Genomic DNA, 15,413 nt, shown 5'->3' with positions numbered 1-15,413 from the left:
AAATGTTTCAACTGGGAATTCATGACCAGACTTAGGGATACTGTAGTGCTCAGCTGTGACGGAAGCTGGATACTTCAGTATTTTGGCAATGACGGAGATACTCTTGAAAGTCTCCTGTCCTGTTCAGACTGGATCCTGTGAAGCGCTCTGTTTCGTGGCTGTGGCTGAGGACGTGCTTGGCCTGCAAGCGTGTGTAACAGCCGTGTGAGGGGACACGCCGTGGCTTTTTGAATGGCCCAGACAATGGGCCTAGCCTAGGACTTTCTCACTGTCTTCATCTTCAAGTATCATGAACATATGGTCTTTGTTACTGTGCAAATTTAGGTTGATTTTCACCAGAACCAATGTTTTCACATCATCATTTCTCAGTCATATGAGAGACTTTATTTGCTATGGAAACAAATATATGCTGGGCACGAGATGCTGACTCTGGGCCAGTTGGACTCTGTAGTTATTCCTGGGTATGTGTTAGGGCAGTAAGAGATAGTTGGCTCATATATTTGGTACTCTTTCTTGTACTTTGTTGTGGTGTTCAGAGCTGCGCGCGGCTCCTGCCATGCTAGGGAGGGAGGAAGAGTGAAGGCAAGCAGGGAGCAGCCCATCACCCTGTGGGGCTTGCATGCTGCCCTGTTCCAGCCCCACACCCTCTGGCCGTGCACAGGGGCAATGCTGGCATTAAGTAAAAAATATGCTTTATGAGACATATACTTGTTACTTAATCCTGTTTTTCCTCTTGAGCTTTTGTTGGCAAAATTTTGTTGATCACAAGGCTTACTGTTTGCTTACATGAGACCGAGGACTGTTTAAACACTTCTTCTCATCTTAAGACATTTTTAAAACTTCTATAAAATACTTTTACTAAATCCTCACTGGAATTTTTTGAAAATGTGTTTGCTGAAACATTTGTTTTATACATGTCAATAATCACATTGTTCAATGCTGAGTTTTTAAATCATCTTAATTTCCAATACATCTATTTTTATAGCAGCCTGCTTTTACGCTTGGTTTTGTAGTTGTTATAATCAGGACATGTTTTATTCAGGGAGGAGTATTCTTGTAGACAGACATTGCTCAGAATTGGCAGCTCCTCAAATTAATTACAAAAACTATATGAATGCAGGACATTCCTCAAATGTAATATCATAAAAATCATAAGCTTTAATTAGCATAGAAAGTTTGTCTTCCAATATTCAAGAGTATCTTTTACATTTTCTAAATTATGCTCTCCCATTCCTAACTGCACATGATAAATGTTCTGTCTTTTGAGAATATGTTATTCTAAATAAGACTTTAATTAAAATGCCATGTTCGAATGCTTTATATACATTTGATATGAAATGTACCTAGTTCTTTAACAACTATTCCATTAGATGTTACTTTGTTTATAGAGGTAGTTGTTAGTATTCTGTAATAATGGTACTTTTTTTAGCAGGTCAGATTGTTTCCCCACAGTCTGCTCCAGCCTGTATTGAAAACAAAAATGATGTGAGCAGAGAAAATAGCACTGTTGACTTCAGCAAGGTAAGTGTTTGCTGACGGTGAAGATAGCTTTATGACTACCAAATACATCTTTTAAATTAAATAAAATGAATCCATGTGAATCAGGAAAAGCAAGTGCAAATTTTACTTCAGCATTAAAGTTTCATGTGCACTGCAACATAGTTTGTATATAACAAAAAAGAATTTTTTTTATTGCTAAAAATTGAAATTAAAATTTAAAAATGAAACTAAAATTTATTACTAAATTACTGGTAAAAGGAAATCAGAGTTTAGGAACAGAGATAAATTTATTGCCTGAAAATATCATAAGTGTATATCTGTAAGGGGAATTTTTAAAAATTAACAGAAAATTATCTAAGTAGGAAAGTAATTCAGAATTCTTAAAATTCAGATTTACCTCTCAGATTTTTACTTTTTGTAGAAGTAATGCATGAACGCTTTTTATAACCTGAACTCGTGGATTCCAGATGTCTCAAACAGAATGTGTTTCTGTAAACCTATAACTTAATTCTTTTGGCAAGCCAAGATATTTCAGTACACTTCACAAAAGATGTTAACTGTTCAGTAGTGGAGATTGCAATGACAGTTCAATGTTAGATAGCAAAGAAAAGCAAACAGCCTCTCAGCTTTAATGTAAAGGAGAATCCTAATTTGTTTAAGAAGTCTGTATGTACCTAAAACAAACTGTCACGGTAGATACAGATGACAGACCTGACAGGGGTAGATGACTTCAGCTGACACGTTAATACAACAAAGGTTGAGTAAGCGAAGAAAGGTGATTTAAACCAAAATTCTAAAGAACAGCACTTTGAGTCTGTTGAATCTTAATGTTAGTGCAGCTGAGCTAAAAGTACAGTTATGTGATTGCTCCATCTGGTGCCAGACTTATTTCCTAGCAGCAGTAGCTATTTTCACCATTTGAATTCTTGACTGAACATGCCAGACTAGGAATGCTGTATGGCTGAAATAAAGACGGGAAACAGATCTTTTTGTCAAAGACAGTGAGAAGAAAGGAGGCTGGCTGGTGATGTATTATGGACCACATTTCTACAGAGGTAGCAAGGAAATCTATAAACAGTGACAAGTTCTTAAAAATTTTATGCTAATACTTTAAAAATATTTAAAACCAAAATTATAATGCTTTAAAAAGTCAAGTATGATTTTGGTTTCCTGATACTTACATTAAAAGTGTTAACTAAAACTAATTGTTTTGGCAGGTTTTGTAATAACAAGATGTAAAATTTTGTAAAGGATATCAAATAGAAATAAAGCTGTCTATTCAAAATTAAGCTGTGCAGAGGTGAAGCTCATAACAATCCAAAGGGAACGACAAGACATCCAGTAGTGCTTTTCTTGTATGTTTTCCCAATTGCTTTAAGTGCTGTAGGATCAAAATCCCAGTCTGTTATCTAGCTGCAATGATATTCATATTAAACAAGAGTGGAGGCTGTGTCGTTTGATCCTTCACTCACTATCTTTGTAGTGCTGCAGCTTTGCTGATCAAAAGAGCTGTTCCTATTTAAACTGGCCTGAGAGGAGATTGACATGTCATCTTTTGGCTAGCCTCAGCAGTGTTAGATACCAACAAGGGTGTCAGGAATATGAAAGGAACAACTTTTGTTTGCAGGAATGAAGTAACAGTAAAGGATTGTAATCTAAATACCTTTTTTGACTGCCTTTAAATAGATCCATTTATCCTTTTGAAGATGCATAAGTAAAGTACAATTTCCCCTTGAAATGTGCTATTGCAATAACTCCCAACGGTTATAATTGGAATTATATGCACAGATTGAGAGGAAAGTAGAGCAGTGCACTAATTTTCTCTTGAGTATTGTGATTTCTTGCTCTAATTTTATTCCACATATTAATTTCATTTATCTTCTGCAAAAAAGCACCTTTGACTACCTCACATATTCTCTGCTTGCTAATCTGTCTCCCTTGGGCTACTTCTAATATTCCAAATTTTGGAGTTGATTCAAGAAGTTGACTTAATCTGAATACAGCACTGAGGCTGTGTTGATTGTATTGGTATCTACTTAACGAATGATGTGAGACATGGCACTAAAAGCTGTCTTTAATGTTACTTTAGTAGCACAGAGAGGAAGACATAGTTTCTGATATTTGTGCTTGTAAATGTTGTCACTTCTCTTCCTCTGGGGACACCATGAGGACTTTGTATTCCCAGGGTGATGTGGAGGTGATCTGTCACAGCACCACTTTATCCTGTCTCTGAGCGGGATGGGGATGGCAGTTCAACAACTGCACTTGGCTTCTCTCTGTTTCTTATGCCAGAGGCTGAAGGGAACCCTAGTTGTCCTGAAATACAAAATGCACAAAGAGACTGCACCCGTGTCCCTTCTCATGGCAACATTCCTATGCTCCACATGGACCACGGTATTTCTGTATCAAACCCTGGTCCCATACTGGTGGAGTTTGGTCTTTCAAATACCATGTGAAATAATTGACTTGCTTTTGAATAGTGGTTGGCCCTGCTTATAAATAAATTTGATTACTGTGTGTCAGGGCTTTCCCAAGAAATTATGTTGGGTATTTTCTGTTTGTCTTATGTCAATTTATGTTTGGTTCTGGGGGAGGCCCTCACCGCCATTTTCAGTCCTTGATTGTCCTGAAGGGGAATGGCCTTCACATTATTTAGTCTTATGTTTAATCAGAGCTTGCTGATACTATTTAGTGCCAGGTCACGAATGTTGCTCAGGTTAGGGTGCAGAGTAAGATGCACGTGAGGTCTATCTAGCTGAAGACCTCTTGTGATAAGAGATGTATGATGGACAGGTTAGATGAAGCATTTGAAGGATGTAGCTTTTGCCATTGCCCCAAACTCACTCCAGAGCCACCTCTGCTCTCGTTATGTAATGGAAGCAACACCCAGGGTTCAGGTGTATTTTCCCAGTTGGATGCTTCTCTGCCAAGTACTTTCCTTTTGACTGGGGTTCTGTTCACTACCTAAAGATTTCAGAATCTCAAGCTGATAAATAGTACAGGAAACATATCTGGAAGTACTTTCTGGTAGACAGGAGACTGAATGTTTATTTCAGATTTGAAACTTGATCCTGTGATCTGTATATTTAGGACCTTAAGGTGACAACGGTATTACGTTGTACATGAGACGTTATTTATTAAATGTTAAATCCATTCACAAGGTAAAATTGGTACAGAATGCACACTGCTACATGCCTGAAAGACCACTTCCTTTCTGTCAACTGTAAATGACCTATGACATCAAAATTCAGTGCAGAGTAAATCTGTTTGGGTTTTGTATTTAACCCTGAAGAGTTGTTTTATGATTTGAGTGGGGAATAGAATTTACCTCACTGATACTTTACCTTGAAAAAGTCCTTGGACTCCAACCTCCCACGTTGATTCGATGCTTGTTTAACTTCCTGAGGTGTTTGGTTGTCATTCTAGATTAGCTTAGGGTAGCATTAGGCATCTCTCTGTGATCTAAGGGAAAGAAGATTTCATTACACAGGCAACTGTGTTATATCTGAATTCTGATTTAGTGCCAGAGCCATTTGCAAGAAAACAATTTTCTAAATATTACCAAAAACTATGCAAACTAGTGCTGACAGATGGCTGTAAGATAGACATTAAAATGGTCCACTTTAACAGTTTATATTGGATTTGGTTGCTGTTGTTGTGTTTAGATTAATAAAAGGAAAGCAAATGACAAAATTCATGCATTTTGAGATGTAGATAATACTGGTGCATAATGAAATCAAACATACATTATATACTCTATTACTCCATGTCAGTCTTTGTTACAGAGTAAACTCTAGACTGATACTGAGGAAATAAATACAAATGAACACATTCCTTGGCAAATACCGTGAGCTTATATAGCAGTGCCATGATGAAGCTGTTTCTCTACCTTTTCCTACCTTCCCATAAAAGTCAATGTCACTGCCTTAAAACTCTGAAGTTTTTGTTCTGCTTTGCCCTCTCGGTTTACTCTTGAGACAATTGTGGTCATAGGTTATTTTCTGTCATTTTCAGCAGAAAGACAACTGTCTTCCATTAAATCCAAAAGCAAAATTACATCTCACTTAAAGTAGTAGAAGGAAAATTACATGTAGTGCAACTTGTTCTTCTAATTGAGATTATTGTACAGCAGCTATGAATTCATGATTTGCAGAATTGTTAATTATGGAAAAATAAGGTGTCTTCATTTCTTCTACTGTTATGACTTATTCATTCTGTTATGAATTATTGATGCTGTTATGATTATTGATAAAATTTACTAATAGGAAATTATTACTCTATTCTTAACAAGATTATGAATGTGGTTGTTGTCTTTATAAATTAATTCTGCAGTACTTTAACCATGTTTCCGAGAAAAATTAGTCAAATAATGAAAGATGAGTTGTTTGGTTTTGAGAAACATTTTTATTTTAAAAAAAATTATTCAACAGACAAGAATAGTAGAAACTGTATAATTGAAATAACTAAGATTATAGTGCAATGAACAGAAAGCCTTTGTCAACATAACGGGGAAAAAATCCCCATGAATAGCTTTTAGGTTGCAATTTAATATACCTTTCCCAGGTTGACCTACACTTCATGAAAAAGATACCACCTGGAGCTGAAGCGTCGAACATCTTAGTTGGTGAACTGGAGTTCCTGGACCGTGCGGTTGTTGCTTTTGTTAGGTTATCTCCTGCCGTGCTGCTTACGGGACTAGCTGAAGTTCCAATTCCAACAAGGTACAGTTGGATTTATTTCTCTTCTTGTTTTTCTGAGTACCTTGTGGAGGCAGGGTGGTGTGACTTTCAACTTTGTCATTTATTGAGTTTGGTTCTTTCTTTAACAAAGACATCTCTTAGAGACATCTTTCCATTCATCCTTTAAATGATGTGTGGGTATATTAAGAAACATGCCATTTGTGTGTGCAGATAATCATTCTTTGGAGAAGGAGAAATGATAGCTTGTTAGGTTACAACACAGTTTATTCTATTCAAACTTGTAATACTGCAGATGAAATACTAAGGTGAAATATTCAGCTGCTTAGAACATTTCATCTAGAACTGAAAATACTTGTGTGATACTGCATAATTATGTGCAGAAGAAAAAAATGAAGAAGGAATTGAGTAAAGGGCAAAACCAAACTATATTATTTGAATGACTAGGGATAGCGAAAGGATGAAGAACACGCTGTAAATATCATGCTTCTCTGAAAGTTACTTTGCAGGTATTTGCATGGTAGTAAATGTGACTTTTAACCATAAATTTTTATTAGAGTCATTTTTTCTAAGGTGAAACTTTGTCTGATGAAGTACTTCGGTTCTGTGAACAAATTGCGAGGAATTTTTAGAAAGTGTTTAAAATAGACTTCGTAGTCAAATAGAAAGCATTTAAATAGATCTGCAGATTCGTAGTTTCCTGCTGGGGTTGATTCAGATCAAAACTCCAAAGTGATTCTCCCATATCTGAGTTCATTGAGTTAACTGTTATTGCAGTCTCTCACCTTTTTTTTGGTATTTGTGCATATGTTTGTACACAGATTCTGTCTCTCTCTCTGCCCTTCCCTCTTTTAGTTTCTACAGAAGTAGAGTTCTGACAGAAGGCAGTAGTGTATTCCAGTTGTTTGTGACACTCAGGAGGAGTGTTATGTGATGAATTGCAGTGCTGGGACTCAGATCTGTGCACCTAGTCAGATAAACAGTATAAAATTTTCTTTAAGTTGTAGTTACTTTGGATATGACTTTTTTGTCTTTTCTAGTTTTTGCGTGTGTATAAAGGACATTGAGGGACTGAGCTGGCTTTAAAAAAACACTTCTGAAGCCTTTGCTCTTAACCTCCCCCGACTTCCAACAAAAAAAAGCACCAAAAGAAAAAGTTTTCGTGATTTTTGGCCAAAAGAAAATTAAATAATTAAAAGTTAAGACAATTAAGAATTTATGCAAAAATGTTTATTTTAGAAGACTTTAAGAATGTTAACAAAAAATTGTGGTTTGCATTTTAGCAAAACCAAAAACTTCAATTATTTAATTTGAACCTGTCCTCTGCATTTTATAGAACCTTACTAGCCCCAAGCCTAGATTAGAGGCTGTCTAGAACCTCAGTGGGAGTAAGAGCGATTTAAAAATTATTTTTATTCAGGGATACTTTCACTTCCCCAATATTGCAATAAGACTACTACCATAAAATAGTTGATTTTGTTGAATTAACAGAATTAAGTAAATTAATGTGTTCTGTACATAGATTGCAATTGCATATATTTATTATATAATATAAGGTTTGTTATGTAAGGAGGTTTTGATAGTTTCAATCAAGTCTGACTGTGAAGCTTATTTTTGGAAGTTATTTTTTTTAACCAGAGCTTCATGTTTAAATTCATGTGTGAGGATCTTGAAGGAGATTATATATAATATTTGTCTTGGAGGTTCTTCTAGTCCAATTTTTAAATAAGTTTTTTCTGTAGTATGTATAATTATTTTCAATCATCTATCATTGACAATTTATTTATTTATCTTCTATTTACAGATTTTTGTTTATTCTTCTTGGACCTTTGGGTAAAGGGCAACAATACCATGAGATTGGAAGATCAATTGCAACACTAATGACAGATGAGGTATTTTTATTTATGGCTTGGTTTTAGTCATTTTGTACTGACTGTAGACGTGTAATAGGGAATCTCCAGTGTGGAATTGTTCAGATGAGATGTGGCTAATCACTCTGATCATGCACAAATAGCATTCTAGTTCATTTCATGATCCTGTAACAGCCCAGATTATGCTACCATAAGGAGATAACAAAATAAGAAACAATATTCACATGCAAGGATATCTTCACTGAGAAGATTCCATTTTAGACAGTTACGTTCCTGTGGAATTGATTGTGTTTTAAGCTGTAAAATCCCTAGAATGTTTAGCACACATAAGGATGTTTTCCATAGCAGCTGGAACTTGTATGAAAACTATGTACCAGAGATGCTAATCAGTTGAAGCTGAGATTGTTTGTTTGGTGGGAACTGCATGAAGTGCATTCTGTTTCGGAGAAAAGGGGCTATTGTGAAAAATAAGAGTATTCCTTTCTCTATCTCATTTTCCTCCCGCATACGCTTCTCCAGGTGTTCCATGATGTTGCTTACAAAGCAAAAGACCGCAATGACTTAGTGTCCGGTATCGATGAGTTTCTTGATCAGGTTACTGTTCTCCCTCCTGGAGAGTGGGACCCAACAATTCGAATAGAACCACCTAAAAATGTTCCCTCTCAGGTTTGTATGCTGTAAAATTCAAACTTTTTTAAACGTTGTGATGAATTTTTGCTAGGTAGAATTAAGTCTCGTTAATTTAGCATTTAGCAGAGTCACTATAGAGACATTTTGCATTCTCTTTTTTTTTTTTAAGAGAACCCTTGTCTTGCAAGCATACAGTATAGTGATGACGTTTCTTGTAGTTCAGTACTAGTTCTCTCCTGAATAAAGACAGATAGTTATATCTAAAGATTTTAAATTCAGGGGTAATTGGTCATAAGCATCTTAGATTATTCTGAACGGACATGGTTTGCTTTTGTTCTAAGCGTATTGCAAGAATTGATCAAAGCAGCCTGGCTTGCTACTCTTACACAGGATTTTCTGTGATAATTTCTTTACATTTCTTAGACCACAATTCATTCTACTATTTTCTGTTATAGAACTCCTCTACAGCTTATGAAGAGGTTACATTGATGAATCTTACAATAAATTTTACATGTTTAGTCTTTCAGCTCTCAAAGCCCGTTTCCTCTGCTAAAATTATGTTTTGGTTGCTAAGACCCATGAGAAGTATTTTTTCCTTCTGGTAGGAGAAGCGTAAGATCCCAGGAGTGCCAAATGGGACTGCAGCCCATGGGGACGCAGAACATTCTGGAGGACACTCTGGACCAGAACTGCAACGCACTGGAAAGTTAGTGAAAACATATGCAAATTTAAGTGTTCTCAGTGATGCCCTTCCGAGGGAATCATAATGGTCTGGTTCTCTCTCAAATGACTGGCTTGGCATATGATTTCTTTCAGGCATTTTTCCTGATTTGCATACCATAGCTGAAAAGGACAATACCTGCTAATTTCCAGAGAGGGGGAGAGGGCAAGAAGATTTGACTTTTCACATTGTATTTATTGCAAGCTCCTTTCTCTATTATTTATAAAAGTCAGACCTCTGTTAAACTTGACTAACATTTCTTATTTTTGTACAGCATGAAGGAAAAGTTGGGAATAGTCTTGTGCCATATATTATGAATGGTTACAACTATTTTGTAGTTGAAGTTCCCGGGTTATGCAGCTCTAGTATTTTTTTTTTTACCTCAGTTAGCCATGATATCTCCTGGTACATGAAGCTATGATTACCACGGTGGCTGCAATATAGACACGTTGGAAGGAAAAATTTGCCCTAAGGAATACTTATGCTCTCTTGCCTAATATGGTGTGATGTAAGTGCATCAGCCATCAGTGGTTGCCTTAGTGCAGTGTAGTCGTGCGATAGACTTTTCTTTTACCTTGCTGCCTCTTGATATTTAAATATCATTCCTACCTGTATAAGGCTAAAGATTCGGCTGCAGTGTTGGTGTACACAGTAGGGAAGAGGAGATGGTGGTCATCTGGCTGTAAGCCATTCTTTCACTCATGAACCTGGTAATTGACAGCTCAAAGGATCGTCCTGATATTTAGGAGATGGTGGCACTTTGTCTTCCTCTTTAGCCCAGCAGCATCCAATACGTTGGGTGCCTGTGACAGAGAGAGCATTGTGGGGATATTTACTTTAACTGTAAGGGAGCATCTGTTCCTAAATATTTGATTATACTTAGCGTAGTGTAAATGACAAAAGATGACAGTTCTTGTCCTTGGAAAACTGTGGCCTACTTTCAGTTCTTTCATCAGGTGTATTTAGGAACAGGTTCTCAAATAAAGAATGTGAAGCTCTATATGTAGACGTGCAGGCAAATGGACACTGTGGTAGCTCTCTGATTAAACAAATGCAAAGAATTATTTCACGTAATAAATAATAGAGTTTAATGTGTGGGAGCTAACACCTGTTCAGAAGTTTTGGGTCTGGATGATTAGATGAAGATTTTATAGAAGAAACATGCTGATTGGTTTGTTTTAAAAACACAATTTCCTGATTAAAGTTATCAGAACAGGGTTTCCAGAAACTTTTTTCTGGGAAGGATGAATTGTACAAGTATGCATCATTTGATCATGGAACAATAACTCCTCTGCAGTATATTTAAAGCAATACTATGGAAGAAAGTTTGGTATGCCTTTTTCATTAATTTGGTATCTTGTATTTTTTTTTAGATTTTTTGGAGGATTGATTTTAGATATAAAAAGAAAAGCTCCCTTCTTCTGGAGTGACTTCAGGGATGCTCTCAGTCTGCAGTGTCTGGCATCATTTTTGTTTCTCTACTGTGCTTGCATGTCTCCTGTCATCACATTTGGTGGTCTGCTGGGAGAAGCAACTGAAGGTCGTATAGTATGTGTTAAATCTGAACTTTTAAAACAAACTTACATTCCTAGGTTTGTGGTTAGTATTTTCTTACTGTTGCATGAATCACCTTCAAATACTGGTTGTTTTGGTGTTTAGAAGGCTACAGACTAAGACGTTGTAAAAAAGAACCTGTTTGAAAATTTATGGACACTTCTCTCTGTATCATATTCAGAGTGCAATAGAATCGCTGTTTGGAGCATCCATGACTGGAATTGCCTACTCTCTGTTTGGTGGACAGCCTCTCACTATACTTGGCAGCACCGGACCAGTTTTAGTATTTGAGAAGATCTTATTCAAATTTTGCAAGTAAGTAAAGATCATGATGTGCATCATCCCTTGGGTATTGTTAGGTAAAAGTAGAGACACTGATCCCAAAGTTCCAAGATCTGCAGAATAAGATCAACACTCTGTTTTGGAGTGCACTGCTTAAGTTTCAAAGTATGAATATTATGCAGTGACTGAGACAAGTGAACTGGTGGTAATGCAGAAAGGTTGGTGGGAATTTTATTGTTGTTTTTTATTTGTTTGTTTGTTTGTTGAAAAAAGCTGTTTTGAAGGGAATGAAAGCTTCAGGATGTTGGGGTTTTTTAATTGTATCATTTTCTACTCTGAAACAATACATTTACATCAGTCGTTTATCTCATTCCTAACTCACGTGAAAGGTGTTACCTCTCACCCAGAAAGTAAGTGCAGTGGCAGTGGTGCCACCTTGCAATAATCACAAATATAGACCCTGCCCCTTCCTCCCCCTGAACAGAGAAGGGCTGAAGCGTCATGCCAGAACAGCATATCCCCACATTTATGTTAATGTACTGTACATGACATACCTCTGCCACAGCGTGGGTAAAAATAGTATCTGCATCTTCGCAACCATCATGCTTCTCTGTGATCCTCTCTGCTTTTCTGCCTCATTGCTGTGACAGAGACTTCTGCAACAAGATCTCCTGAACCTCCTGAACAACACAGAGTAGGAGACCCCTCTTAGCACCCCAGAAACTCTTTATTACCTTCAGGTAGACCTTTCGGTTCTCTGTGCTAATGTCACCCAATGTGCTTGGAGCAATATTATCATATGCAATAAGCATACAGGATTTTGATGAAAGTTGTTACTATTGCTACTCATGCAGCTTAAGAAGAAATTGGCAGGTGTTGGCTGTTCACAGGGCAGGATATGGGATAAGAAGTGGGTGGACCTTATACACTTAATGTCTGTGACTACTCTCAAAGCAGCTCGCTCACTTTAGTAGAGATAGAGCTCTTTCTGTCCTGTTGATTGGGAGGAGAGCTCAGGTCAAGAGGTGACTTGACAGTATCTTCAGTTCACAATAGGTAGGTCATTTCTGATTCAGACTGTCCCCAGAATTGGACATCCGTAGGCAAAGGAAAATTTGGAGCTGCCTCTTCTCCATTTACTATGGCTGGACAAAAGATAAACTGCGTTCAATTTTTTGTCTTTTTTTTAGAGAGTATGGGTTGTCGTACCTTTCTCTGAGAGCTAGCATTGGACTGTGGACTGCAATCCTGTGCATCATCCTTGTTGCAACTGATGCAAGCTCCCTAGTCTGCTACATTACCCGGTTTACTGAAGAAGCTTTTGCTTCTCTTATCTGCATCATTTTCATTTATGAGGCCTTAGAGAAGCTGTTTCATCTCAGTGAGACATATCCAATCAACATGCATAATGATTTGGATCTGCTGACCAAGTACTCGTAAGTAAGATTTCTTCTGTTAACACAGGGGTTTTGGTTCATAGGTTATGTTTTCTCTGTGAAGAATGCAAACCAGTGTGCAGCAGAAGTTTGCAGTAGTTGCAGACTTAAGATGTGGAAGCTATTTGAATTAGGCGTGATGCTGGCATATGGAAGTAGTAGTTACTGGAGGTATGCATACAAGCAGTGCACATTTACTTAAGATAAGTAAAAAAATATCTTGACTTGGAGTTTGGAAAAGCTTACACACACGCAACTTGGAAGTCCTAGAATAAAAACCAGGACTTGGAGGAACCTCAGCTTTAGGTCTTTATACACATTTTTATTTAATGAGGTGTAACTCAGTGATCTCTTACTGTAACCTTGTACTGATGATTTATAATATTTTCTTGAGTGTTCAGACAACATTTTTATATCATATTTATCTGTATGGGGTTTTTTTCCAAATTGAAATATTGACCTATCTAAAAAGGATATAATTTGATGTACCTCCTTTATTTTAACTTCTCTGGCAGTTAAGGTTCAAGCTCCAAGAACTGAAGTGGGTATGGAATTGTTAGGTGCTTCTCAGTGATGATTGATTTTGTCATAATCAATTTGTTCTTAATAACAAGATTTTTAATATGACTCCATTCAAGCAGCTTTACTTTATTGTGGAGCTTTGACAGGTAGTATTCTGCTTGGGGAATAAAAAAGTGAATGGCTTTAATCAATATAATTTCATTTAGCAGTAAAAAATCATAGACTGTTTTCTGTGATACGAGAACAAAAATGTTCTTCTAGTAAAGGACAAGATCCTAGTCTGTCCTGAGGCCAATTAAGCCTGGTCACCTCAGCAACTTAAATGTCATTAAAAAGCATTTTCAGAGAAGATCCCCCTCCAGAAATGTCTTTATTATTTCACTGAACCCGTTTGAACCCTCTGCATGGGCAGGGTGGGGCCCAAAAGGAACAATGTTTGAAGTGTGCCACATCTTCTGTTCACTGGAAAAACAGGAGTGTCTCAACCAAATGTCTCATTTGCATTTTTAAGCTCTGAAAAGCAAACCACATCAACAGAGAAAACATTTGAGCTTTGTGTACGTTATCACTAGGAAAATAGCAAATCCTGATTCTGAACGTACATTATATACCTTAATACACAGAACAAGTTAAACTGTAGGAACTGTAGTTCTGCTGTGAAATAGTCTCTCATCACGCTGAAAAAATAATATTTCTCTCTAATATTTTAATCAGTAGGCAAAGGAAAATTAATTTGAAGAGAAAGAAATAAACATCAAGAATAGATCACGCATGCAGTTGAGGTCATATCCTGGTCTTATTTAACTTCACGTAATTTCTATGAAGTTGCTATTTTATCCTAAAGAGCCTTATATAGCACAGTGTTTATGGATTTTTTTTTTTTCCTTTACTACTTCAAAGTAGTTGTCTCAAAGGGAAAAAGAATATGATGTTCTCATACGGTTTTGAAAAACAGATGTTGAAATACTATACAAAGAAAAAATTATTCAGAAACCATTTAGCAGGCGGAGCTGAGATGTTAAAATATGTAATGAAAATCATAAACACAAATAGAAATATGGATTCCTGGGTAGCTGGCTTTATTTGTGGTTAGCTGAATCCTGTGATGTTGCTTGAGATTTCAGAGAAATAGGATTAACAGTCTTGGTTGTATAGGCACATGATGATAGGTATATTTTGTGAAAGTGTTTTATCATCATAGTCTCTATATTTACAAATAAATGTTATTCGTTTTATTTAAAATTTCATTCGTTAATCAGAATCCCAAACTGATTTTTGAAGGGTAGTCTTTACTCACTGACTGCCCTTGGTAACTGTCTTCACTGAACGTAGAATGTGCAGAGCACGCAGAAAGGTAAAAGAGCAGCGATTGTCACCCTCCAGTTACAGCTGTTGACCTGTCCTGTCCTACAGTGTTGGAATACCAGCACAACAGTTTTAGATTTTCCAAACACAGTTCCTGAAGGACAGGTGTCATTTAGATGTTTGGAAGAAAGTTTTGACTGCTGCCGGGTGGTTTCAAACGCATAAATAGCTATGAAAATTAATTGATATAATAGTTTTTAATATGGTAGTTAGTTATGGGGCCATCATTTCATACCTATGTTTTCAGTTATTCTCTCACTCTGTAGATAGTAAAAATAAATGGACTTCTGAACTCTTGCACTGCATTTCAGTTCCAGCATTTATGTCGTATCTTCTACTTGCAGCAATATCCTCTTTTTATTGATACCATGTCCATGGCAACTGACCCCACTGATACCAAAATGACTAGCTGTTACACGTAGTTATAGGCAGCATAGTTCTTATGGGATGTGGCTTATATATTTTTAACCTTCTGACTAATTGTTGGAAACAGCACTATGCATATTGTTTATCTTGTAAGAGCACATCTGCCAATTCCAAGGGTCTGCGCCCTGAACACAGCAAAGCGGTAATTCCAGCCTCTTCTGTCCTCTTCCCTCCCTTCTCCCTCATCTGCATTTTTCTTAGTTCTTCAGAACCAGCCTTGACAGGTTGTGAGAACAGAAAGATGTGCTCTGTTGGAGCAACTCTACATCAGCTGCCCAAATGACCAGTGCTTTCACAGCAGGTTTGGTGCGAACTGAACTCCTTGGGTTTCCTGGGCAGATATTACTCTGTCCAGACACAGTGGCCATTTGCCCAGAACTTGGAGGTATCACAATTATCATCCCCACAG

The 15,413-nt window shown here is 36.9% G+C and overlaps 1 protein-coding gene across 10 annotated transcripts in view; it reads left to right on the top strand.

Annotated features, from left to right (window-relative positions):
• SLC4A10 (solute carrier family 4 member 10) overlaps positions 1-15,413 on the top strand; it is a 163,965-nt gene that overhangs the window by 117,696 nt on the left and 30,856 nt on the right. For 6 of the 10 annotated variants that reach the window (XR_012588459.1, XR_012588453.1, XR_012588456.1 and 3 more), the window contains 8 exons: positions 1,430-1,521; positions 6,064-6,221; positions 8,002-8,089; positions 8,588-8,734; positions 9,304-9,404; positions 10,793-10,967; positions 11,155-11,288; positions 12,446-12,691. Coding sequence is in view for 3 of the 10 variants with exons in the window: in XM_074595665.1 (XP_074451766.1) it covers positions 1,430-1,521; positions 6,064-6,221; positions 8,002-8,089; positions 8,588-8,734; positions 9,304-9,404; positions 10,793-10,967; positions 11,155-11,288; positions 12,446-12,691 (1,141 nt within the window). In the remaining 7 variants the exon portion in view is untranslated. The remainder of the gene's footprint in view (positions 1-1,429; positions 1,522-6,063; positions 6,222-8,001; positions 8,090-8,587; positions 8,735-9,303; positions 9,405-10,792; positions 10,968-11,154; positions 11,289-12,445; positions 12,692-15,413) is intronic. The other 4 variants (XR_012588455.1, XR_012588457.1, XR_012588454.1 and 1 more) reach the window with 1 other exon arrangement.

This window comes from Larus michahellis, chromosome 7 (genome assembly GCF_964199755.1).
Source record: "Larus michahellis chromosome 7, bLarMic1.1, whole genome shotgun sequence".
Classification (NCBI taxonomy): domain Eukaryota; kingdom Metazoa; phylum Chordata; class Aves; order Charadriiformes; family Laridae; genus Larus; species Larus michahellis.
Note: the sequence above shows the minus strand (reverse complement) of the source record. Positions and strands in the feature narration are given on the sequence as shown.